General features: G+C 40.4%; 1 protein-coding gene across 1 annotated transcript in view; it reads right to left on the bottom strand.

Annotated features, from left to right (window-relative positions):
• The window catches only part of tox (thymocyte selection-associated high mobility group box), a 51,944-nt gene that overhangs the window by 5,236 nt on the left and 20,457 nt on the right, over positions 1–26,251 (bottom strand). Inside the window, exons 3-8 of the mRNA XM_063885220.1 lie at positions 20,399–20,509; positions 12,699–12,983; positions 5,957–6,202; positions 2,930–3,166; positions 2,208–2,288; positions 1,488–2,093 (exon numbers count right to left, since the gene is read on the bottom strand). Of these exons, the coding sequence (XP_063741290.1) occupies positions 1,488–2,093; positions 2,208–2,288; positions 2,930–3,166; positions 5,957–6,202; positions 12,699–12,983; positions 20,399–20,509 (1,566 nt within the window). The remainder of the gene's footprint in view (positions 1–1,487; positions 2,094–2,207; positions 2,289–2,929; positions 3,167–5,956; positions 6,203–12,698; positions 12,984–20,398; positions 20,510–26,251) is intronic.

Genomic DNA, 26,251 nt, shown 5'->3' with positions numbered 1-26,251 from the left:
TATTCTACATCCATGAGTGAAAGAGGCGGCCATGATAATAAGGAAAGGTGATTCAGTGCTTCCCGTCTCATATACACTGGCCCTTCCTTGAAAAATCCCTTGTGATGTCACATTGGGGCTTTTAACCAAAACTAACAATCAATAAGATCCTCATGGTATGCACATCATTATGAAATGGACACAAGGGGGAGAAAGCACTTTCAGTATGATGACTTGCTCCACTTTTTATTTATTTATACCTCAACCTTCAGTATTTTAAAATCATGTGGCCCAGTGTGAGAGAGGTTGGATTGTCTTAGCATTGCTGTTAATTATTTCTAAGTCTTTATGAATTCTCCTTCACATCTAAAGATAGGATTCATCTGTGTCACTGCCTCTGAGGCCATCCTCCACAGCTAGAATTGTTCACAAAGATTCACTTCCTCTTTCTGTTAGGGTGCGTCACCTGAACTTGTGCAAGTTTGACCTCGGCATCACTTTTGTTTTCTCGCGCCACTCAAACTAGAGGTGTTGGCGAGGCTTATTTCAAAGTACATACCAAGAACAAAACTGACATATTTTACCGTGATTTAATTGTGATACACGTATCAAAATAATGCAGGAACAACAACACACTGATACCGGTTAGTAAAACAATGAAAGTTTCCTGTAGGAGATCAGATGGAACATGCTAGGCCACGGGTGTCCTAACTAAGGCTCGGGGGCCAACTGTGGCCCTTGGTCCATTTTAATTGGCCCTCAGTTAATTCTAAAAGTATAATGGAATAACTGAAGCTTGCACTAATGTTTTCTTAAATATATATGTAAAAGTATATTACACAGTTTTCATGTGTTAATAAGCCAAATGTTTCAATAAATTCAAGATGAAAATATTTTCTGAAAAATCTCAAGTGAAAAAAACCCCCCCACGCTTACAATACCACAATTTTTTGTAACAAAATGAAAATAATTACATTTTCAAGCATATTCAATGAGCAAGAATAATGTAGCTACATTTGATTGATCCTGCTGAATTACAACTGAACCGATGAGGCTACTGTATAAATGTCACATGGAGCCCAGCCCTTCGTATGTATCCCTTTCTGTGGCCCTCAATGAAAAAAATTGTGGACACCCCTGCTAACATGTAGCTGCTCCACCAGCATTCACAGCACCGTCCTACGGACCGAATAAAGCAGCAGCTGTATTCCCCAGACTGTGGTTTGTACATTTAGAAACACACATTTTCTCCAGTTTCTGAACAGATACGATGAACTGTAGTTTTCTGATTCAACGTCAGTGACGACAGTCTGAGATTTTCACTACTGATCGGCTATCGCAAGACAGCTTGGCCACGTCATTAGCTTCATTTACGCCACCCAGGGCGGCTTTGCACTGACTTGACATGTAATTCGCCAAAGGTGGACTTTGCATGCGTTGTGAACCTACCTGAAGAGTTTGCGGTTGTTAGACCAGATCTGTGTGTGCTGCTGAGTGTAGGGACTGACCTGTGGGATTCCTGGTGAGTGTGTCATCCCCATAGAGTGTCCACTGAGCTGCTGGTGCTGGTGCTGCTGCTGGTGCTGCTGCTGCTGCTGGTGATGCTGGTGATGTTGGTGATGCTGCTGGTGCTGCTGGTGCTGCTGGTGGGGACTGTGCAGCCCCCCCAGGTGTGCCTGGCTGTGGAGGGGGGGGCTGACCTGGAGCGGAGGGCTGGACGCCGCCATGCTGCCCAGGGACAGAGCTCCCTGGTGGGGGGGCACGCTGGGCCGTGGCACTGTCCCTCTGGAGGACAGGGCCTGGAGCTGGGGGTGCATCTGGGTGTGAGGGGGGGGCAGGTGCGGGCTGAGGCCGGGGCTGGAGGCGTGGGAAGGGTGCGACTGGTGAGGGTACGGCATGTACATGCTTGAGTGCTGGTGGGAAGGTAGGGAGTGAGGGTGAGGGTGAGAGTGGGGGTGAGAGTGAGAGTGGGGGTGGGCCAGTGGGTTGGAGGAGTGGTGCTGGCCTGGGTGGCCGGGGTAAACTGAAGGCTTAGGGCTATACATTGAGGTAGAGGAAGAGGAAGGTATGGAGGAAGAGTGGGGGGGCTTCATTTCAGACGGATCGTTGTAGCTCTGGAGAACAGAAACACAACGGACACTCAGATTCACATTCACACATTTAAAACAATGTGTGTGTGTGTGTGTGTGTGTGTGTGTGTGTGTGTGTTTGTGTGTGTGTGTGTGTACCTGTGAGACCAGGCTGGCTCTGTAGGCAGCCAGTTGTTTCAGATACTCCTTCTTAGCTGTCTCCGTCCTCTTCTTGTACTCCTGAACACACAGAGTATTATTATTCCAGTTTACAACATTTGAATGAATGATCTGTAAAGCCCAGTTTATATTCATGTAGCAGATTCAGAGTGAACAGCAGCTGTGAGAAGCCATCGGGGGGCTCATAGCACTCCCCTCCGCTGACAGTCACCTAACGCTCCGCTACACTGATGAATTCCTACTAACACTACATTTTACCGAGGCTGATGGCAATAGAGTAGTTTGAGTTATTTGGTCATAAACAACCACCTTTCCTTAATATTTATATGTAGGTATGGACCAAAATTTGTTGCATGGAAATTGTAGATATATCAGTAAATCAAAGAGTCCTGTCCAAAATCTCCAGCTTTAGATCTGCGCAGCTGGCCAAATCACTTTCCTAACAAACTTACATTGTTTCTGTCTGTCATGACTTAAAACTAGTTGACTTTAATTCATGTATTATGTCAACACATTTCACATAACTGCAATAGGTTAGTTGAAAGCAATAATATTAATTTGAACCTATTATAGCATTGCTTTCAACTAACCTAATACAGTTGAAATAATACATTTAATTAAAGTCACATTTCGGTTTTTCACTGTGACTACCATGTACACGTTGTTTAAATGTCATGCTGATTGACAGCTGGATGAGATACCTGTTTCTCTTCCTCCCCCAAGCCGTCCCACATGGAGGCCACGATCTTGGACACCTCCCCGAAGGTAGCGTTGGGGTTCTGGGCCTTGATGTTGGCTTGGGTGTCCCTGAAGAACAGGGCGTAGGCGGAAACTGGCTTCACTGGCTCATTGGGGTCCTTGCGCTTCTTCTTCTTTGGTGTTTTTGGTTTCTTGGCAATGTCCACATTAGCTGGCCTCTTCTCTGCTGAACTGACCAGCTGAACGGAAGAGGAGGAGGATCGTTGGACACAGGAAGGTAGGGCGAGAATGAATATGTGGATGTACATATAGTGATGATGTGTTTTTGTAGGCAGACCCGGAAGTTAGCATGGCAAGGCCTTCCTCAGTAAAAAGCAATGGGATTTTTCCATTGGATTAAAACGTTTTTTACAGCAGGATAAGCTCCTTATAATTGTCGGCAATTGCCAGAATTTAAAAGCTGATGTTAGGCTTTGAATGAACGACATTGGCATGATGATGTTTCGAAGTCCCGTTTGGTGACCATCAAGTGACCAAATGTAAACCGCTGACACATCGCTCAGACACCCACTAGTGGGGCATTTACTGACACATTTTAGGTAGGACAAAACATGAGCATCTCTTCAGCTTGTGTTAACCACAGGTCTTACTGTGGGCCTCTAACCAGAAACAGGCTCTTCAGTCCTCAGACTATATAGTGAGTGAGGTGAGAGTGATTTCCTAATCGTTTAATAGAATGCTGTCTGGAACCAGACATGTCATTTGGCGCTAATTAACTATAAAGAAGAGACAGCGTTCAACGGGTGCACTTAATCCCCAATTCATTAAATCCAATTACATGCTAAAATGGTACACAGCAGTTCATCTGACCAAGCTGAAATGTTTATATAGAAGCAAAAAGATACACTTTGGAAAACCTAATGACTTATTTTAGCTCAGCTTGCTAATATAGCTTAAAATGCTTGTAGTTGACTGCTGAGGTTTTTTTGAAACATTTGATTTTTTTTTTAATGATAGTGACTAGTAACAGTTGGGTTGGAAATATTTTTACATTTGTGCAGTTAAATTTTAAAGTTGGGGATAACATTTTCCTGAGATCATGGTGATGTTGTACTGCACAGGATAAAAGTTTGATTTAATGTTATAAATATAGCATTTCCTCTCATTTTTGAGTAAGCATGTTTCAATTGGAATTCTTAAAGCAGCAAATAATCCTGCTTAAAACATGAATAAAACTAAGGCAATAATATCCATGAAGCAGAATTTCCTGTCCTAAGCAAACATTATTTCAAATAGCAAGCAAGGGGGTCTCTAAACATTGCAAAAATGGTTTAGATAGAAGTCTATGGGAAAATAATCCGAACTCTGACTTATTTTATTACCCAAGTAAACACTTTCAAATCATACTGACTGATTAATTCATTCTGGAAATTAACTGTTAATAAATACAGATAAATAATTGCTCCAAAATGATTGAAAATACATTTTTTACCAGGATCTTTCAAGAAATTATAAAAAAATACATTTGTTTTGATTGAAATAGAATCCGTGAGTGGCCTTGACAACTAACAATAGATAGCCATGTCCTGTCCAGGCCTCCTGATGGTCACCAGTCTATGCTTCAGTCACAGGGATACTGTGGAGCGTATTGTTGTTCTCGATGCACTGTATCTCTTCAGCTAAAGCAGCTGATTGACCTCAAGCAGCCACTTTAGCTCTGCTTGGTCATATACTGTAGCTTACAGTGCTTCTACTTCCCTGCTACAGGAGCCAGCTCCACTTAGCTGTCCTCTATCGTTGCAGGCTGTGGAGCTACAGACTGAGATGTGATGTTGTTTCTCACCACAGCTCGATGTTTTCATGGACCACCAGACCTCATTTATTATGATGTTTAATCTTCACACAGGAGATGTTCTGCGCATCCTTCCTTCCGAGGAGATTTCTTTCATTTCTTTGGGGAGTTTTTCCTTGTGTGCTTCAAGGGACTATCAGACAGGATTTCATTATCAAACTAAGCTAAATAAATCTGACGAGACTCTTTCGATGGAACCATAATGTGATAGTATCATGAATCCAGATAAGATTCACAATTATTTGCTCTTGATTGAAAATAACCAGCACATACTGACTCAAATGTATTAAAACTATACCACCAACAGAATATAGTTATTCTGTTTTCCAGATACAAAATGACAGTTAATTTTATTAACATTTTGACTATATCTCCAAGTCTAACGATGATGGAATTAAAGCCCCTAAAAAGGTTATTTCAAATCTTGCCTTTTCTCTGTGTAAATAACATTCAAAACCCCACTGAAATAACACCCAGCTGATCAGCTCTATCAGGACGTGGAGGGATTTGATTGACAGGAACCTGTCATCAGATTTTGATTTATATTTCTAAACCCTGGTCACTGAATGTATGTGACATCACCTTTTTCCAACTGCACCCCCTATACTTCACACAAATGTCCTCTACTGCATGACTGGTATTTTTCATTTTCAGTCCATTTCTGAAATACCTGTTCATGAGTAACAGCTGATGCTGCAGGTTGGGTAACTGGATGTGTAGGAGTATATTGTTGAGGTATAAGCAATGTCTATTTTGTTTTCTATTCCCTGCTCTTCCAGAGGCAAGCAGTGCCTCTATACTTGCCTGTCAGCCATAAACAATTGATTCTTAACCAATGAGAAACAAAAACGGTGATGAATATTATTCAGAAGTACAGTAATGGTTTCATTTCGCCAGAATATGAACAATCAGTTTGGTGGAGTGTGTTTCAGTGTGAGGGAGCCGATTTCCATCTCCTTAACATGCAGGGAGAATGGGTCTATTATGACACACACACACACACACACACACACACACACACACACACACACACACACACACACACACACACACACACACACACACACACACACACACACACACACACACACACACACACACACACACACACACACACACACACACACACACACACACACACACACACACACACACACACACACAGGGTGTGTTTTACCCTGAGTCCATCATCATTGTCGTCCTCATGTGCTGAGCTGGACGGGGACGGTGTGGCTGATTTACTTCCAGGGGGTGAAGGAGAATTATGGGTAGCAGCGTTCCCACTTAGCCCCAGCTGGGATTGGTTGATGGTGGACAGCTGACTTTGCTGGCTCATGCCCGATTGGCTCCTGGGTCCGAGCGCAGCTTCGATTGGCTGTTGGCTGCTGGTGAAGCGTGAGTCAGAGTTCACCATCTGCTGCATCTGTGCCGAGACACCACAAGGAGGACAGCTAGTGAGTGAAGGCACACACAGAAGTGCAGGAATGAGTCCTGGAAATGAGTTAGCATTTTTGCACTGCAGGTTTCCTCCATTAGAAATCAATGGTTTTTTTCTAACTTTTGGGTCAGGTTTATTTTCATGTAGCTGACTTGATTGTTGTTGTTTTTTGAAACCTCTGAACATTGTTTTAATCACAGTGACTGAGCTGTGTCAGAATAATTTTTTCATTTGCGCAGTTACATTTTAGCAATGAGGACCCTGACGGAAAGCGGGAGAAGATGGATGGATGGATGGATGGATGGATAACATTTTCCTGAGATCATGGTGATGTTGTACTGCACAGGATACAAGTTTTATTTAATGTTATAAATATAGCATTTCTAACCACTCATCTCCTTTTCTAACCCTAAACCTTAAAACATGAATACAATGAAGGCAATAATATCTATGAGGCAGAATCTCTTGGCCTCAGCAAACATTATCTCTAATACCCAGCAAGGGTGTCTCTACAGGTTGCAAAAATTGTTTAGAATGTATAGTGTATTTATCAGTTCTAATGATTTGTTATGCTTCTTGTTTTTGTATTTCACTGCTGCAATTACATTTTTTTCCCAGTTTGGGATGAATAAAGTATTTCTGATTCTGATAGAATTCTATGAGAAAATAATCTGACATCCTGACGGGTTTAAGGTCCCAATCACTGGTCTAAAGTCTTCTTCATGAAAGTTAAGACTAACATATACACTGAAAAGACATGTTGACTTAGTGTCACTCCTTACAAAAAAAGCCCAAATAATAATATGTCCAAAGTTGCCTATGCCCTGATATATGACGCTGCTATCTAAGATCCCATGTTGGACTGGAGAAGTTCGGAGCTACATAATATGTTCATGTAACACCCAGCTGGGCTCTCCAACACTCTGCCTGACAGTTTGTTGCACAGTCAGTGTGCAGCAGTCCAGGATTCACTCATAATGAAATCTGATAGTAACCGTGGCAACAGGGAATACAGGTCAGAGAGAAGATGGGATCAGAAGTCTTTTAACATCAATCCCTGCTCCTGTGTAAATACATCAATACAGTCTAAACTCCATTTGCTGCAGAAGTTTCTGTACAGGTTTATCTGGAGGAGACATGATGGCATCCACAGCTGCACACTGAGCTCTGATGCTGCTCCAGACTGGAAAACTGAAGCGGGGACTTTAATTAAATGTATTATGGCAACACATTTCATATAACTGCATTAGGTTAGTTGAAAGCAATAATATTAAGTTTAAATACAACAATATTAGGTTCAACTTAAAATATTGCTTTCAACCAACCTTATACAGTTATGTGTAAATTGTTGGCATAATACATTTAGTTTAAGTCAATGTTTCAGTGTTTTCATGTCCAACAATTTTGCAGAAAGCTGATGTACTGCTGTATATAAAGACTGTGTGTCTGTTGTTCCACTGTTACGATCAAATAAAGTGAACCAAAAAAAGCCTTTTATTAATAATTAATCAATAAACATTTTTCTCATCTTGCTGCATTTGGCAGCTCCTGTTTCTTTTCCTATGTAGTCTCCTACTACCTCTGGTGGAATGTAACTTCTAGAGTTACTAGGTTTTTACCATGGACTACCTATGTGCTATATGTTTTTTACTGTGTTTTTAAAAAATATATAAATAATGTATGCCTACTTTGTTATTTTTTGTTATTGTTTAAATATATAAGTCTATTCTCTTCACTTTATCTGACCTATACTTCTGCTGTGTAATAATGCACATTTCCCCGTTGCAAGACAGATAAAGGAATTCTGATTCTGAGCAGTCTCGCTGTGAGTCACTCATCATTTTTTGCCCATTTCTCTAAAAAAAACCCTGATTTCTAACACCCTCAGTACGGGAACTTTGACACCCATCATCACAAATATGAAGCTGGGACCTGGTTAGTGATGAGTTTCCTCTTAGTGAGCATCAAATAATAGCGGATGTGGTCTGCTGCTTGGGAACGCTGTACCTGAACTTGGTTATGGCAGCCCCGGAACACGGCTGTGGTATTTAGATGGAACACAGAGTGATGTTCTCTAACATGGAAAGAGGTTTCTGACTGACGCATGTGCCAGTAGAAAAGCAGAAAAAATAATAGCTGTGGTTCAGCGTTGGGACTTCAATAAATGTCACGTTGGTTAACAGTCAAAACATCCATCTGTCATAATTCTCCGGAGAGCTTTTACTCTGTCACATTTATTCAACAGCTCGCATCACGCACATAAAACGGCTGGAATAGAAGTAGTTTGAAGATCTGAGGACCAGGCTGCACTGATAATACAAAATGTTTTTTCACAGATAAAATGTAATGAGTTTTATCTGATTTCATTATTTGATTTATTATCTTGGTTTTTTGTTATTATATAATAAAACTGGCTGGCTGACCGAGGTTGAAGAAGTACTAGATTATTTACTTAAAAGCAGCAATACTACGGTGTAAAAATACTCTGTTACAAGTTAAAGCATTCAGAACTGTACTTGGTAAAAGTAAAAAGGTATGAGCATTATAAAAATACTTCAAGTATCAAAATTAAAATAACTTGTTATGCAAAATGGCCATTTTAGGCACACAATTTTTAAAATTATTGTATAAAAAATATTGTTGCATTTATCTATTCATCACTTCAGTGATGGAAAAAGGTGGGATTTATTTGAATGACTTCATACACTACTGGGAAGCTTAACTTATAATATTATGTGTTGAATTTTGTAAGAATACTTTATTATATGCATCTGTCCATACCTCCTCATTCAACAGTGTAAAGTATTTAAATACTTTCAATGTATTCCACATATGTATATATTTCACATCCTCAAATCTTTATTGTTAATATTGTAAATATTCTTCTCTCTTTTTCATTATTAATAATCTTCAAAGTAACTATCAATTAAATATGTTAAATGAATGTAGTGGAGTAAAAAGTACAACATTTACCTACAAATTGTAGTGGAGCTAAAATATGAAGCAGCATAAATACTCAAGTAAAGTACAAGTACCTCCAGGTTTTACCTCAATACAGTCCTTGAGTAAATGTACTTAGCTACTGTCCAATTGTTGCATGGAAAAACAGAAAGAGTTGACTTTAGGAAATGAAAATGTTTTGATGGAAAATGCACAGTAAGAGCTAATGGAATGGATGCATGTGTGTTTGTGTGGTAGTTTCAGCCGTTTGTGTAGCGACAACACTAGCGGCACCGCTGAGAGGAACAGGAGGTCATAGGGTCACAAAACACCTGGGTGCCAGAGAATCTGAGAAACACTTCTTTAACCAAGCGCATGAGCAATGGAAGAAAATAATAATCAGATTTCCTCTGGAGGAGAGTTACAGAGGGGGACCCCCTGCTGAGCGGGCGTGTGATGACTGGCTCCTGTCACTTCTTCACATAGGTGTGGTTGGTGACTGGAGATCAAAATGAAACATCACATTTATTGTTTCTTGATTTGAGTCTAGAAAATCAGCATTTCTTTTGCAGTTCATGACTGCGGTCCTGATTCCAAAATTCCACTTAAGTAAAAGTACAAAAGTATTAGCATTAAAAATGTAGTACTCATCTTGCAAACTGACCCAGTTCAGAATAATATTAAATAAAGAAGTATTATCAGCTAAATGTACTTAAAGTCAAAGTACTCATTATGAAGATTTGATCTTCTCACAATATTTTATTTGTGTGGTTATTATCCTGTTTATGTAAATAACAGCATTTTAGTGTTGTAGTTTTCACAATGTGGACCAAATGTATATACTTTAAATACCGTTATACCATATCAGCACATCATATGCTTTCATAATTGTGAGTGTTAAATAAATGTAGTGGAGTTTTTTGACAAGGGTAAACCACAACAAGAAATCCATAAGAAACCTGCTCATTGAACTTTGTTTATTGGAAATAAATGTTCAAAACAAAGTTCTTATTTGGGTTTAGATCATTTCCTGCGTCAGATTCATTAGCTGGTGCCTCAGCGGCAGTTTGATTTGCTTTAGTTCATTTTCTGTTGGATTTCTTTACGTGTGCCGCTAGACTTTGTATAAATGATATCTTTTATAACGAATGTATGTACCTCTGGGTTTTCTATGGTGTTCACTATTATGACCCAAAACGGCAGGTTGGATGAATTTACCTCAGTACATGACAGACAATTAATTAATTATTAAATTGCAATGTTTAAATATAAACATCAGGATTACAACTCTGAACCAAGCGGGAACCAAATCAGAATCTGAAAGCCCAGAATTAATTTACATAACCTCCTCATTTCAGACATTACCCTTCATGCAGACACCAGCCAGAAATAAAGAGCAATATCACACACACACACACACACACACACACACACACACACACACACACACACACACACACACACACACACACACACACACACACACACACACACACACACACACACACACACACACACACACACACACACACACACCCCCCCCCCCCCCCCGATTAGGCTGAGCCAGGAACGGTTGCTACGCGACCATCATTCATGGGCTGGCAGTAAATGAATGTTAATATGAGAGTATAAAGGCGAGGTGCAGAGGAAAGGTAGGCCTGAGACATGGATGGAAAATAAGACCTTCCCTTCAGGCCACATAGATAATTATCTCCACGGTTACACGGTTAACTCTCAGGTTAGTCCCTGTCAAACAGAACACACTGGATTGGTTATTAAAAAACGTCTGTTGGTGAGCTTCATCGTGAGGGTTCAAACTGACACTTTATATTACAGTATGGAGACAATAGAATATTGTACTAAATACAACTAAAGTGCAAATTTCCTTTTTATGGTGGCCAATGCCCTCAGTGCGTTTTTTTTGTGAAATCATTCCTCTGTTTTATTCGACCCGTAATGAAATATGAACTGTATGAGTCATTGCTTTGTCACCAGCTTTAATTTAACAGTAGATATATATCTGCTGTGGAGATGGAGACCACAAGTGGGAGGTGACAGGTTTCATTCTTCATAAAGCAGCTTCATTAGAGATACTGACACATATATGTCTCTGTGCCCCCTCTCATCAGAAGTGTCTGAGGTGAAGCTTTCATTTCTTCACTGTATGACACAGGCAGCCCGATGTTCTTGACTGGGAAATGAAAACCTTAAAATGTGAGGGAAATGTCACATCCACTCGCTGCCAACACTCAAACAATAGCGCCTCAGGCAGAAGCCTGGTTCACACGGTTAAAGTGAATCAAATATGAAAGAATAGTTAAAGTACATCAGCTGGCTGTCACTTCAAATCCTAACACTCACTGAGGGGCTCACACTTCTTCCAATAAGTGGGAGGGTCCCTGAGCAGGGTCCGGTCCACCTGAAACACATCTCTCTTGATTGAGGCAGCAGCACCGCTACTATTCTTCCACAGGGATCCCATATACAAACCCCCACAAATCACTCTGTGAACACGTTCTGATATCACTCAGTCTGCTAGTATCAGCGGTGGACAGTAAATTTACTCAAGCATTTGGACATATTTGTACTTTACTTGAGTATTTAAATGTAACTCAACTTTATGCTTATACTCCGCTACATTTGAGAGCCGCATATTGTACTTTTTACAAAATGACTTAGCATATAAAAACACATGAGCTGCTGATATGGTATGATGGAGTACTGTACTGCTAATCTACATAGTAGTACTAGTATCTACATTTGAAAAACTACAACACTAAAATGCTCTAACATGTATAAAAACAGGACAATATAATAAACACAATAATATAATACTGGGAAAGATCCATTCTGTGTATCGAATACTTTTGATACTGGAAGTACCTTTAGCTGATAATACTTATACTTCAACAAACAAAATATCACTACACACAGCCTCTAATCTGACAGATGTGATACAGGAGTATGATCTTAGAGAGATTTAGTTACAGAGGCTGTTCTACTGGCTCACTCAGTCACGTTTAGAAGCAGGAAGGGTGGTCGAGTTTCCGAGGGTAAAACCTAAAAGCCTACTCGCTAAATCTACAAGACACTTTCATGGCTGCCTTTCCTGTTCCTTCACTCGTCATCCTACCATTTTATTTTATTTTAGAATAAATGTTTAAAAAAGGTATATTGTGGAATGATTTTGAATACATAATTTTATTTTATATGAATTAACATTTTCTGTCTCAATCTTTCGGTGCTGTTAAACATATTTAAATGTAACAATGGTCGCTTTATGTCACTCCATGGCTTAACCACCTCACAGCATTTCAAAGTGATGTAACACACAGTGTGTACAGCATTGATCTCAGTATTTTCAGTACCGTCCAAGTTCTGGAGTTTTTTCTTTGAGTCTGAATCAAAAAGTATTGCTATCTTCGCAACACCGCCTTTAAACTGAAATTAAACTTGTCCATGTAGTAGTTAAGCACAAGAAAAAGTCATTTATATTCATTTGAGTATTTCCTGAGGGTCATTTGTGTTTGTGAGAACTCACCACAGACAGGGTGCTGGCCATCGGGCCCCCGTCTGGACTGAATGCGCCTCCATCCTGGCTCAGCAAAGCGTTTCCATCTTGGCCACTGGACATGCCGGGCAAATCCATGCCCTGAAGCTGGTAGGGGTGGTGCGGTGCTGACCTGGAGGGGGGGTCCATTTGGTGGTACGGTCCAGAGCGGGAATCGTGGGGGAGATGGGGGTGCAGCATGTGCTCTGGCAGGGTTGGGGGATTGATGGGGGGAATGTTGAAGTCATCGTCGCCCAAACCACCCACTGAGTAGGACTGAGGGGAGACAGAGAGGGAGTCAGATTAACACCCGAGAACCTTTTTTACTTGACGCTAGGGCGGCAGGATCTTGAAACATTTACTAATTTCAATTATATTACAGCTTCATATCAGTATGTAGCGTCTCTACTTTAAAGAGTCCTCTCCTGCTGATGTTCAGGTGTATATCAGTATATAGTGTCTCTACTTTAAAGAGTCCTCTCCTGCTGATGTTCAGGTGTATATCAGTATGTAGTTTCTCTACTTTAAAGAGTCCTCTTTTGCTGATGTTCAGGTGTATATCATTAGGTAGTGTCTCTACTTTAAAGAGTCCTCTCCTGCTGATATTCAGGTGTATATCAGTATGTAGTGTCTCTACTTTAAAGAGTCCTCTCCTGCTGATATTCAGGTGTATATCAGTATGTAGTGTCTCTACTTTAAAGAGTCCTCTCCTGCTGATGTTCAGGTGTATATCAGTATGTAGTTTCTCTACTTTAAAGAGTCCTCTTTTGCTGATGTTCAGGTGTATATCATTAGGTAGTGATTCTACTTTAAAGAGTCCTCTCCTGCTGATGTTCAGGTGTATATCAGTATGTAGTTTCTCTACTTTAAAGAGTCCTCTTTTGCTGATGTTCAGGTGTATATCAGTATGTAGTGTCTCTTCTTTAAAGAGTCCTCTCCTGCTGATGTTCAGGTGTATGTCAGTATGTAGCGTCTCTACTTTAAAGAGTCCTCTCCTGCTGATGTTCAGGTGTATGTCAGTATGTAGTGTCTCTACTTTAAAGAGTCCTCTCCTGCTGATGTTCAGGTGTATATCAGTATGTAGCGTCTCTACTTTAAACAGTCCTCTCCTGCTGATGTTCAGGTGTATATCAGTATGTAGTGTCTCTACTTTAAAGAGTCCTCTCCTGCTGATGTTCAGGTGTATGTCAGTATGTAGTGTCTCTACTTTAAAGAGTCCTCTCCTGCTGATGTTCAGGTGTATGTCAGTATGTAGCGTCTCTACGTTGAAGAGTCCTCTCCTGCTGATGTTCAGGTGTATATCAGTATGTAGTGACTCTACTTTAAAGAGTCCTCTGCTGCTGATGTTCAGGTGTATATCAGTATGTAGTGTCTCTACTTTAAAGAGTCCTCTCCTGCTGATGTTCAGGTGTATATCAGTATGTAGTGTCTCTATTATAAAGAGTCTTCTCCTGCTGATGTTCAGGTGTATATCAGTATGTAGTGTCTCTACTTTAAAGAGTCCTCTCCTGCTGATGTTCAGGTGTATATCAGTATGTATTGTCTCTATTATAAAGAGTCCTCTCCTGCTGATGTTCAGGTATATATCAGTATGTAGTGTCTCTACTTTAAAGAGTCCTCTCCTGCTGATGTTCAGGTGTATATCAGTATGTAGTGTTTCTACTTTAAAGAGTCCTCTCCTGCTGATGTTCAGGTGTATATCAGTATGTAGAGTCTCTCCTTTAAAGAGTCCTCTCCTGCTGATGTTCAGGTGTATATCATTATGTAGCGTCTCTACTTTAAAGAGTCCTCTTTTGCTGATGTTCAGGTGTATATCATCATGTAGTGACTTGAGGGAAAACTGGGATTTCATCCTTTCCAGAATATTTACATGCACTAGAAACTATAGAACACACTGCAGTTTCCCAATATAAGGAATGACCATTTTTTAAAACATTCACATTATCAATAATATATTCACTTCCTTTACAATGATATTTTTTAAAGGAATGTAAAACAAAAAGGATTTTCATATAAAGTCTGTAAATAATGTGAGCAGGCCTGGACTTCTCTGAAGCACAATTCCGAACGATGGTTTCACAGATGTGGCCTTTAATGACATTTGGATATTTCACTAGTCCATGTTGTGATTTAGTAAAATGTATATGAATTGTGCAGCGCTGATATGTGTGTCTCTGTTTCTGTACGGATTCTTCGCTGCTGAACCCGAGGTTTATTGACAGTATGTGACAGAGCTGGGTGCATGTTGCTCTCAGCAGAGCGACAACTGGGAGGAGATCAATAAGAATCACATGGAGGACTTTAAGAGAGCCCAGTGTCATAGGACATTACTGTCAGAGATAACAGATACACCACCATTACCCACAATGCACAGCAGTCTCAACTGTTGTCATGTAGTCATTGTTCCTCACACACTTATCATCCCTAATGAGAATAAAACGCCTGGTGGACAAATCCTCACTGATGACATCGTGACATCAATATTTTTTGAAATAATCTTTCAATTATTTTAACAAAATGATTTATAAGTAGTACCTTTCATATTTCCAGTACTTACAAACTCAAAACCATTTCATATTCATTATTGTTCTGTTATTCAAAGTGTCAAAATATCAGGTGGTGAGACTGTGGAAAACTGATACCGCAGATAACACGAGTGTTCTGACTTATTTATATTGTAAGGGCATATCTGATTCATGTAGATGAAAAAACACTTAAATCACCTAAATAAACATTTGACATGAAGTTTTGTGTACACAACAATCTTAATGTTATGAATGTTTGTATTTAAAAATGAGCCTGTTGAAAACACGTCATTGACCCCTGTACAGGCCCTTTCTGCCTGGAGGAACACACCAGGCTGATGCGTGTGTAAAATATATCAGGGCTAATCTGACGTGTAAGAAGGAAAGCAGCAGCGTATATGATGATTATTCTGGGACCAGAGACGAATGATAAGGAGAGGAAATGGAGTGAGAGGAGTGAGAGGCAGAGGAGCCTCTCATACTAATCTGACAGAGGAGATCTTTTATACACACCGACAGCCTCTTCTGCTCGGCTGGCCACAACAGTCTCTCCCTCTCCTCTTCTTCATCTCTCCCTCTTTCGCCCTGCTCTCATCCTCAATTACTCTTTCATCTCTCTCACTCCTCTATTCGCTCTCACTCTTTTCGAATCCATCTCAGGCCCATACGCGCTGCACGGTTATGAGTGGCGTGACTTGTGAGGAGAGTGATGACTGAGTATGTGATTTATATGCTCAATCTGTAATTTACAGCCACTGTGGTACACCACCATTTCACTTCAGCTGCACCACTTTCAACACATCCTTTGGAATAGGATTTGAAATGCACATGATGGGAAATGAGCTTCAAACAATTAAAACATTTACTCTAACCCAGGATTGCCCAAATCGCTTATTTATTTGTTCCTAAAAATATATATATTTCTATAATCTGGTACAGACATGTTTTGGCCAAATATCCATACAACAGTAAAGCATTTCAGTTTGTTTCTTCCAAACACTCAATATCTAGATTGTGGAATAACAAAGAGGCGTTCAATGCACACAAGGATTTTAGCCTTAGCAGACCATTAACATGCACTAAAACCTATGTCAGGTTGAATGTATTTGTGAAACTGATGTAAACTGATGTTATGAGTGTATTAAATGCGTCTCAGGCAGTGGGGTGAACACAGGGATTTGGCCTTTGCAGACCATTTACATTACACTAAAACGTCTACACACTACAGGAGAGGGGAAACAAAAAAAGCAGAATAGGACCCCACCAAGTCCTATTCTGCAATCAAATGTCTAGAAATGGAATTTATGAATGAAGCCACCAGCTCAGTGAGCACTCCTGAGTTTTTAAGTGTGTCCCTCCTGCACTGGTTTCTTAACGTTTCTCAGACAGCGTCCTGTTGCAGCTCAGCGCTCTGCATACATTACCCTCGGTCTCTCCCTCCCTCCCTCCCTGGTCTGCGCTCCATCATTTCTTCAAGTTGTGAATAAATTACTCCTCTCCCTCTCTCTGTCTGCACTCCCATTCATGTGGGCACAATGGGCTGTTCCCTGTGCACTGGGAGCTTCGGCAGGGACTAATGTAGTCAGGATTAAGTCCATTCACACACGTTGTGTTCACATTACACACTTAGCACAACTATATGTTCAGGACAGTTGTACAATATGAAAAAAGCACATATGTCTGATGGACATGAATAATGTCTGACCATCAACAGCGGTTTAACAGCAGGTGATTAAATCAGAGGGAAATAACTGGGAAGATCTCTGTCATTTCATTGGGCAAATTTCAAATGTATTTCACAGGTTATTTTATGAGCTGGTGCATTTTTCTGGGCATATTTATGAGCATAATGTATTTTATTCGTAATGAATGTATTTTAAATGCTCTCCTTTTTACTGGCGTCTACAATTTCAAAATCCTTTGACAAATCTGGGCCGTGCTGTTTGCTGGCCCATCTGTGTCTCATCCTGTCACTGTGACACAGCACCCACACAGGAGCTGTGGGTCCCATCACCTGGATATCTGCTATATGTCTGATTCCCTTTGTCCCTATTCTAAAAAAACAGACATTTTATAAAGAGTGTGTGCCGCGTAAAAACACACACAAACACCCTGACAGAAGGTACGGAGTGTGGTTGATGAATGCCTGATGGACGTGTTTCTCATTCCATCTCATCATTGTTCTCTTTATCCAATAATACTGTCCGATAGAGGGTGTGTAGTTGTGTGTGTGTGAGAGAGACAGATATAAACGGCAGGCAGCATTTGTTCCTGTGGATGAAGAGAATAAAAACACAGTCGGAACTTTAGTATTTAATAGTGTGCATATTTATGTCTATCAGCTATATTTCTGTTAACCCTTTCCATGATGCCTCCACAGTGCAGGATTGGATAACTGTGATGCGTGACTGGGCTTCCTCTCTGCTCAGAGCAGGTGAAATGTGCTCTACACAGAGCGCTGTGGTTTCTGTAAGAAGCTCACTGTGTTAGCCTTTACAGAAGCTTCCAGACCAGTGTGAACTCAGACAATCCACAGGGGGAGCTGTTGAGAGCACAGGAAGGAGAAACACTCACACATAAGGACAGGGACGCTGTAGTGGGGGGATAAATGTGACTGACTACCCAGGGCCCAGATGGGGGGAGGGCCCTTGAAAGGCATGGAATCAGAAGTGTGTTTGCAATTTTTTTTTGTAGATAGTGTCATAACTAAAAATAAGCAAGCTGAATAAAATTAGATGAATCGACTGAATTTTGTATCGATAAACAAAATGTTGAAGGCTGTCTGGGGCCCCGCTCACCCCGCACAAAAGGGGGAAAATTGTTTAGTCCTCCCCCCCTGAACTAGGATTCGTCCCCGCCTCCCAGCCGCTGCGTCTCAGCTCTGTCACGTGAATGCAGGAGGGAAAATAACTCTCTGTAGAGTCATTTTACAACTTTTAGGATTCAATGATATAAATAAAGGCTATTCAAGTGTTCGTACTGGAGGGTTGATTTACCTCGAAACACTTTTAGCTTTGTCTTAAACCATGGAAATGATAAATAATTAAATAAACATGAAGAATGTTTTCTTAATGATACTCCAAGCAAACGTCATTTTACCATAGTAAAGTATTGTAAGCTACAGTATGTTGAGGAAAGAGGGTTGAAATGTGTTCAGGATATTATTACCTCTATTATTACTACTTATACTTCTGTTGTACTTTAGTTCATGAGTGACTCAATTGGCTCAATCTTTTGTAAATACATTTCAAAAGATGCATGAAAGATGTGGATCAGGAGAGGAAGGGTGCCCACAGAGACAGCTTATGAATAGGGCCCCGAGTCTTGTGCTACGCCCCTGCATATGGACTCAAACAGTCACAAATATTTATCTGAACCCATGTAGGCTTTTCATCTCCTTCCATTCTTTCTCTTGTCCTTGGTGATATAAATAAGGCTCTAGATTAGTGTGATATATCAGTAATGAGTCAAGTTGAATGTGATTTGTGAAACTGAAGTAAAGTGATCAGCTGGATAGAAGCTGTGTTAGAGGAGGTGGGGCAACAGAGATAATCCCACACACACTTGACAGTGACAGTGACGCTTCCTTTAGATCCCACAAACTTGTCAAATGCTGGGTTCATTTTAATCTGCTCCTCAGTGGATGACAGCTGATATGACCTCCCGCAAAATGCTTTTTGGTCCAGTTTAGCATTTATTATACAGTGTTAAAAGGTGGAGACAGAGGGGGCGACATACGTAAAGGCGTATTTTAACCCGGGTTCACCTCACCCAGATTGACGCAGTACAAACCCATGAGGTATGTAGAGGTCATTTTAACCAATAAAGTAACGCATCGGTGAAATGACAAGCTGATTCCTGAGGAGAGGGACAGAGGATTGGTTGCTGTGGGAACTTCTGCCAACGTGCAGTCAGAACGGAGCCAATCAGAGGTTGGGTAGGGCTGGAGATATGGACCAAAAAAAAACCATATCCCAGCAGTACTCAGATCTTGTACCTGACTAAGAGTAAAAGTACTCAGATCTTGTACTTCAGTAAAAGTACTCAGGTCTTGTACTTGAGTAAAAGTAGAAGTGCCAGAGTGTAGGAATACTCTGTCACAGTAAAAGTCCTGCATTCTAAATGTTCCTCCAGTGAAAGTAGAAAGTATTCTCATCAAAATGTACTTAAAGTAGCGACAGTAAAAGTAGTCATTGTTTGATTGGTCCATTTCAAAATAACATACACTATCAAAAAGAAAGTCTCCACCTGGATTTAACCAAGCAAATAGGTAAGAGCCTCCCATTGGATAATTACTGCATGGGTGATTATGTTTCAGCTGGCAACAGGTTATCAACCCTAACTGATGCAGTGAGTAGCTTCTCATTTGTTAAACAGTCCTGTCGAAAGACGTATCCTGTGGTCGTGGAAAAGATGTTCATCTGTTTCAGAAGGGTCAAATTATTGGCACGCATCAAGCAGAGAAAACATCTAAGGAGATTGCTGAAACTACTAAAATCGTTTAAGAACTGTCCAACGCATTATTAAAAACTGGAAGGACAGTGGGGAAACCTCATCTTCCAGGAAGGAATGTGGTCGGGAAAAAATCTTGAATGATCGTGATCGGCGATCACTTAAACGTTTGGTGAAATCATATGGTAGAAAAACAACAGCAGAACTCACGGCTATGTTTAATAGTGAAAGTAAGAGCATTTCCACACGCACAATGTGAAGGGCACTCAAGGGATTGGGACTAAACAGCTGTGTAGCCGTAAGAAAAGCACTTGTCAGTGAGGCTAATCGGAAAAAAAAGGCTTCAATCTGCTAGGGAATGTAAAGATTGGACTCTGGAGCAATGGAAGAACGTCATGTGGTCTGATGAGTCCAGACTCACCCTGTTCCAGAGTGATGGGCGCATCAGGGTAAGAAGAGAGGTGTCTGAAGTGATGAAATGTTGTGACATTGCAGAAGCTTGTGGAAATGATGCCACAGCGAATGCGTGCTGTAATCAAAGCTAAAGGCGGTCCAACAAAATATTAGAGTGTGTGACCTTTTTTTTGGCCAGGCAGTGTAACAGCCAACGTGACCCCTCCCTCTGTGTGTGTGTGTGTGTGTAACTGTGATACAATCATCTGTGTTGCCCTGACAAAGCAGTGTGTGCGTGTGTGTAAGTGTGTGTGCATTTACCCAGGGCAGACGGTGTGTGTCGGCCATGTGTGTGTCCCTCCTCCAGTGCTGGGAGGGCTGGTTGGAGGGCGTCCCCTTGCTGAGAGGGTGGGGGGGCTGCGGCACACGAAACTGTGGGAAGAATCACAAACACAGACAAAGGTTGATATGGACGCAGAGGCTAGGGAGGGGTCAGAGGTCACAGGAAGGGATCATGGTGAGGAGCAAGGACAAAGAGAGAGGGGGTAAACTAGGGTAAAATGTTAAGAATTTGATTATTTGGTATAGAATAAAAAATCCAACGTTATTTTTAAGTAACTAAAACGATGAGTGGGTTAACAGCACATTAATTTGTAGCAATGTTATAACTTTTTTTGTTAAAAGAAGTTTAATTTGCTGCTTTTACTTACATATTTTCAAACCTTTCAAGTTTTTTCTGCAACGAGTACTCTAACTTCTAATAACTTAAGTACCACTCTCCATGCAGTACTTTTACTGCAAATTGAGTATTGTACCAGTGTGGTATTATTATATCTGCTCAAGTAAAGAATTTAAATGCTTTTAATGTTACACCAACTAACTGCTACAACTAAAAGTCAGAGAAATAAAAAGAGATTTGGAAAGCCGTTCAGAGGAGGAGAGAGATAAGACAAAGGCTGTCAATAAATTGCTGCTTCCTTCCCTCAACAGCTAATCCCTGATAACAACAGGTTACAGCCAGCTGAGTAAAGACCAACACATCAAACATCATCAGCACTACACATCCCTGCACACACAGGTGGGTTAGTTTGAGTACTTCACTGCGTTATAAAAGTGTGTTTTCTATAGCAGTAGGATCCTACTTATGTATTAATATGTGTCACCTGGATGCCTCTCACTACAACCACAGGCTGAGGGGCTGGCAGACACAATATTGATTCAAGGAAATGGTCACTGTAAGAAATAATAATCAATATTACGAGTAATCACAACACTGTCTTATTTTGAAATACAATCTTATTTTGAAATTGTTTATTATTGTAACCGGATGTATACAACACTGATGACGCTTGATGCCGAACGGAAGGAAACTGTGGGTTTGAGCGTTGGTTTCCTTAGCGGACAGAATCTGGATAAAGAGTGAATAGGGGAATTACTTGTGGTGTTATACATCAAACACACAATGATTAATTCTCCTTATTGACGCTGTAATACCCTAAGGAGGGAGACGATCCTATGCCACGTATTCACTAAACTGACCGGAAGTACTGTTACGACTTGAGGCGACCAATAGGAAGAGGCGACCTCTGGACAAAGAGCAATGCAACTAAGGATTCAACCTCTTTTTGGTCGGACCCTCGGACAGTGGACACCTCGTGAACTGTATTCATGTTTTGGGCCTGTTCAAGTGTGTTCTGAGCTATTGAGCCACAGCTGTGAAACTTTTCTAAAACCTACTGCTGCATACTTTTATTAAATACTCCTTTTAAAACTTATAAGAGGAGCTTCACTTTGTTTTCTTTTGAATCGACTCCTGTGCTTCGAATAAAAGAACATTTCCTACATCACTATTAGAGAAAAATATGTATTATGATCAATAACACTCTCACATTGGTTAATTAGATATGAATCAGTAGCTGGTTAGCTTAGCTTAGCATAAAGCCTGGAAACAGGGCTCTTCCCAGTCAACCAGCGGAGGCTCCAGGTAGTACCTGCAACAGGCCAGGAAATCCGTACCATGAATGTACATAGAGCACTGGATATATGAGAGCAGCGCTACGTCACTTCCCGCCAAAATAATGGCGCCACCTCTTTCCGGTGAAAACGAAGCATCAGCACAAAGTGGAATAGTTTCATCATGTCTTATAGCTGCTGTGCGGTGTATTGCACAACACAAATATTCCAGGATAAGGATTTTCTTCACTTTCATTTAGAAAAAAGGACAGTTCAGATCAGAAAGGATCTAATTCAGAAGTCTCAGTTTCAGTCTGAGCCTGCTGCCTGCCATTCGTCCACCGGACATCCATCCTCTACTGATTTAAATGAAACCATAAATCACTGCCGATCATCGATCTCCAATAACATGTTTATCGATTGCCTGTGACTATCTTAATTGGGCTCCTTGCAGATGAAAAAAAGGCGGGTATTTTTCCTTTTTCGATGTAATAGGAGAAAACTTCAGAATCTGTATTTATCGCCATTCAAATGACAGCGAGTGTTTCACCTAAAAAGGGGCGTGGCCTTGCATAGAGGTAAAGTACCCGGATGTGATGCTTTCATCTATCCAGCGTTGGAGGCGGGGTCTTCCTATGCGAGTTACTCAGTGGCGCATTATAAAGACCAAATCGCCACAAAAGTACCCGTATCTGGCAAAATGACTCGTGATGCCTGCTTCTCAAGAGCAAAATGGCCAGTACAGTATGTGGCCTCAGAGCACTTCAGTTTTCCCTTAAGCCCCTCCTCCGGTCTCCCGCTCTCAGCTCAGTCAACTGGTGGGAGGGAGCAAATAACTCTGGATTCAGCTTTTAGTGCATTTACAACTTTTAGACCCTAATGATTTAAATAATGACTATACAAATGTTTATACTTTTAGTTTATTTAATCAAAATAAAATGATGGGCTGATTTCCAGACTTTTCTTTCCCAAGTCAAGTCAATGGGGAAAAGGTATTTTGTGGCCCAATGACGTCACAGACTGACACGGCAGGTGAAGTACCTGGGGGCTTGGTCTGTACCCATTACAGGTCCAGTGTGTAAGATAGAGGGCCCTCTAGAGGTGTGGTTGCAGAGTGCTTCCAACTCCACACTTTGCCCACCCCTCCCTTTTTAGGCAGGTCGGTAGCTTTGCAGCTGACGAAAAGAAGTTATAAATCTGAATGTAATGCAAGCTAAGGTATGTACTACAGAGCGTGCACAGATTAAGGAGCAGCTGGGACTTAAAAGTGCTTTTGCTTAAATGCTAATGATGGATTAAGGAACTCTTAGGACTTTTTTGAAAAATGAACTTCATATACTTTTTGGATAATCAGATCCAACATTGTCTGTAGTTTGTCTTCCACACATGTAACAAATTGCAGTAGATGTCAGTGTCAGAAGCAATCTGAATTTATGCAAATACCATATCCATTTGGTTAAGGGATGCCGTGTGGGTAAAGCATGCATGAGGCAGGACATGATGCGTCACGTAACTGGGTAGTAATTTGGTCTAAACATCAATCAATGTGAAAATCTAGTCTTTCTTTCATTTACACATTTTGTTTTGTCCCGGTTTTGCGCCTGCTCCATGAAATGGGGCGAAGCCTGCGAGCTAATTCAGGCAGTCAACTCGAGCACCAATGATACATTCGCACATAACGCCCCTCATCACATTTGCAACCAACCAAACAACGGCTCCAAATCTGGGGCTCTATTTAAGCTGTTGGATCCGCCTACCTCTGCCTCGCTAATGCAGCTGCTGCTGCTACTGCTGCTGTTTCCACGCTGCTAATGTGTTCACCTCGCTGCTGCTGCTGCTGCTGCTGCTGCTGCGTTCACGTTGGTGATGCTCGCCTGCCCCATCACCACCCCAGCTTCCTCCCCAGCTTCCATCTGTGGGCTCGGGGGATAGTTATCTAATCATCACTCAATGTTCTATGTTAATATGTGGAGTGATGAGGCCCGAGCCTAGACGCCAAACTCAAACTATATACTGTTTCTAATAAACATATTAATGAAAATAATAATATTAAATTGAACTTAATATTGTGTGACATAATACAATTAATTAAAGTCGATGTTTCAGTTTTTTCAGTGTGGAAACGTCATCAACATGCACTCCCTTGCTGTAAATGTCTATTAATGACAGCATTAGTCTCTACACGAGAGTTACACTGTCACTCCATAACCCAAACCCTAAACATGTGAAACCAGACTTTTAAACAACAAGCCTAAGCATGGCCATACAGATATTGATTTGTTGAGCCCGTCCTTAAAGTTTCTTTTTCGTGTTTCACAGAAAAAACTGCTTTTTAGATTAGATTTTTATCAACGACATCCCATTTTAATTGGTTCTCTAATCTTTATTATTTATTTATTCTTATAATGTTTTATTTATTCATTTATTTTAAAGGTTTTTATTTATATATTTTGTTGGTAATTTCATTAGCAACATCCTCTTTTAAATTGGCATTTAATCTTAGTTGTTCTTATTTATTTATTTTCATAATTATTATTTATTTTGTATTCACTTGTTTTTTTATATGTATTGTTATTTTATTGTATGTATTAATTTTGTCTTATGACTTTTTTTATTTATTTACTTTATTTCATCTGTATCATCATACTATTTGACCTCAATGCTGCATCTGTGCTCAAAAGTTTTATCGTCCGGCCTGAAGTGAATTTCTTGTGTGAAATGCCATATCGTCAGAGCACTTTGAGCTGCACCTGGTGTATGAAAGTGCTTTACCAATAAAGCTTTATAATTATATCTTTATTATTAAGATGAGACAACACGGTTCTGCTCCATCTGCATTTTAGTCGGTCACAGAGGGGGTCAGCCTGGTCTGAAATTGATGACATTCATCACAACATCCCCTGGCTTTCTCAAAGAAATGGTACTTCAGTAATAAAGCTATATATTCTTATTCCACACAGCACTCCCCATCTTCTTATGGTGCCATGAATAAAACATAAAATCATAGACTCCTATACAATATTTTCTACATGGTACCCTATGAATAATGTATCTGTGATGGTGTTTCTTATTAATATGGGCCGTGCCTGCTGGTGAGGTAACTGTGCACTAACAAACACACGTTCCTCTCCGGAGCCTTCACAGTGACGCCCACAGCCATATAACTCAGTGTTTGCTGCATAGTGCTGTTCCAGGACTGTTGCTTAGTGACCTAAAAACAGCTGATCTTTAATACGGTGGTCATGGCACGGAGGTGACATAACACGACAGCTGTACATAGACTATTTAACTACCCTTAAAGCTCAATCGCACTTTGTGCTCAGCGCTCCACGGTGGAAAGTTCCACCCAGGTATCAATCCGCTTCTTATCCTGGTACTGTGTCAGGGGGTCAGGCTTTATTCAGCACTATTTTAGGACAATCTGGATTTTAACTTAATACAATAATTCTTTCAATTACTATCAATTCAAGACCCTGACCAAAACACACCTTTTCAGACAGGCTTTTAATGTGTGCTGAATGTCTTTTTTTAAGCTCGATTTTATTTGGCATTTTATCTTTTTTATTATTGTTTCTTTTTTTAAATCTTTGTGACGTGTCTTTGAACACCTGATAAAGTGCTTGATAAATTAAATGTGATATTATTATTACCACACATTTTTTACTTATAATAAAAGTTCAGTGAAAATAGTATTTAGATTATAGATTAATATTTAAATCATAGAGTTGACATTTTAATTTGAAGATAAATGAAACACAAATCAATGTATCAATCATATGCTGTGCTCAGTAAAGTCAACTACATTTTCTCTACTCTACTGTATATTTTTAATGTTAAAATAAAGGCAAATACGGTCTATTAGTTAAGTATTAATAATCCCAATTTACGTTTTAGGATATACAGATTAGGACCTAAAAATGAATTTATTTCTTTAAACTAAGCTGCAGTTTATGCTAAAGAGTCAGAAAGCTGCAGTGGCTGTTGGTCATTTCTGATGTGACCAGGAATCAGATGATGTTTAAGTCTAATTTTTTGAATCATCTGTGGCAGTGAGGAGAGCGGAGACTGACCCTGGACATCTCTAACAGACTCTCTGTGAGGGCAGTGAAGGCAACATCTTGGTGAGATGGATGCATTAACACTTTCTCAACATCTGGCAACAGTGCATCCGGGTTTTAATCATTCTTGAACGCTTCTTGGATGCATTTCCACTGAGCTGTG

This window comes from Eleginops maclovinus, chromosome 6, assembly GCF_036324505.1.
Source record: "Eleginops maclovinus isolate JMC-PN-2008 ecotype Puerto Natales chromosome 6, JC_Emac_rtc_rv5, whole genome shotgun sequence".
In the NCBI taxonomy this organism is placed as follows: domain Eukaryota; kingdom Metazoa; phylum Chordata; class Actinopteri; order Perciformes; family Eleginopidae; genus Eleginops; species Eleginops maclovinus.
The sequence above is the reverse complement of the archived record's forward strand: the minus strand, read 5'-3'. Positions and strand labels throughout refer to the sequence as shown.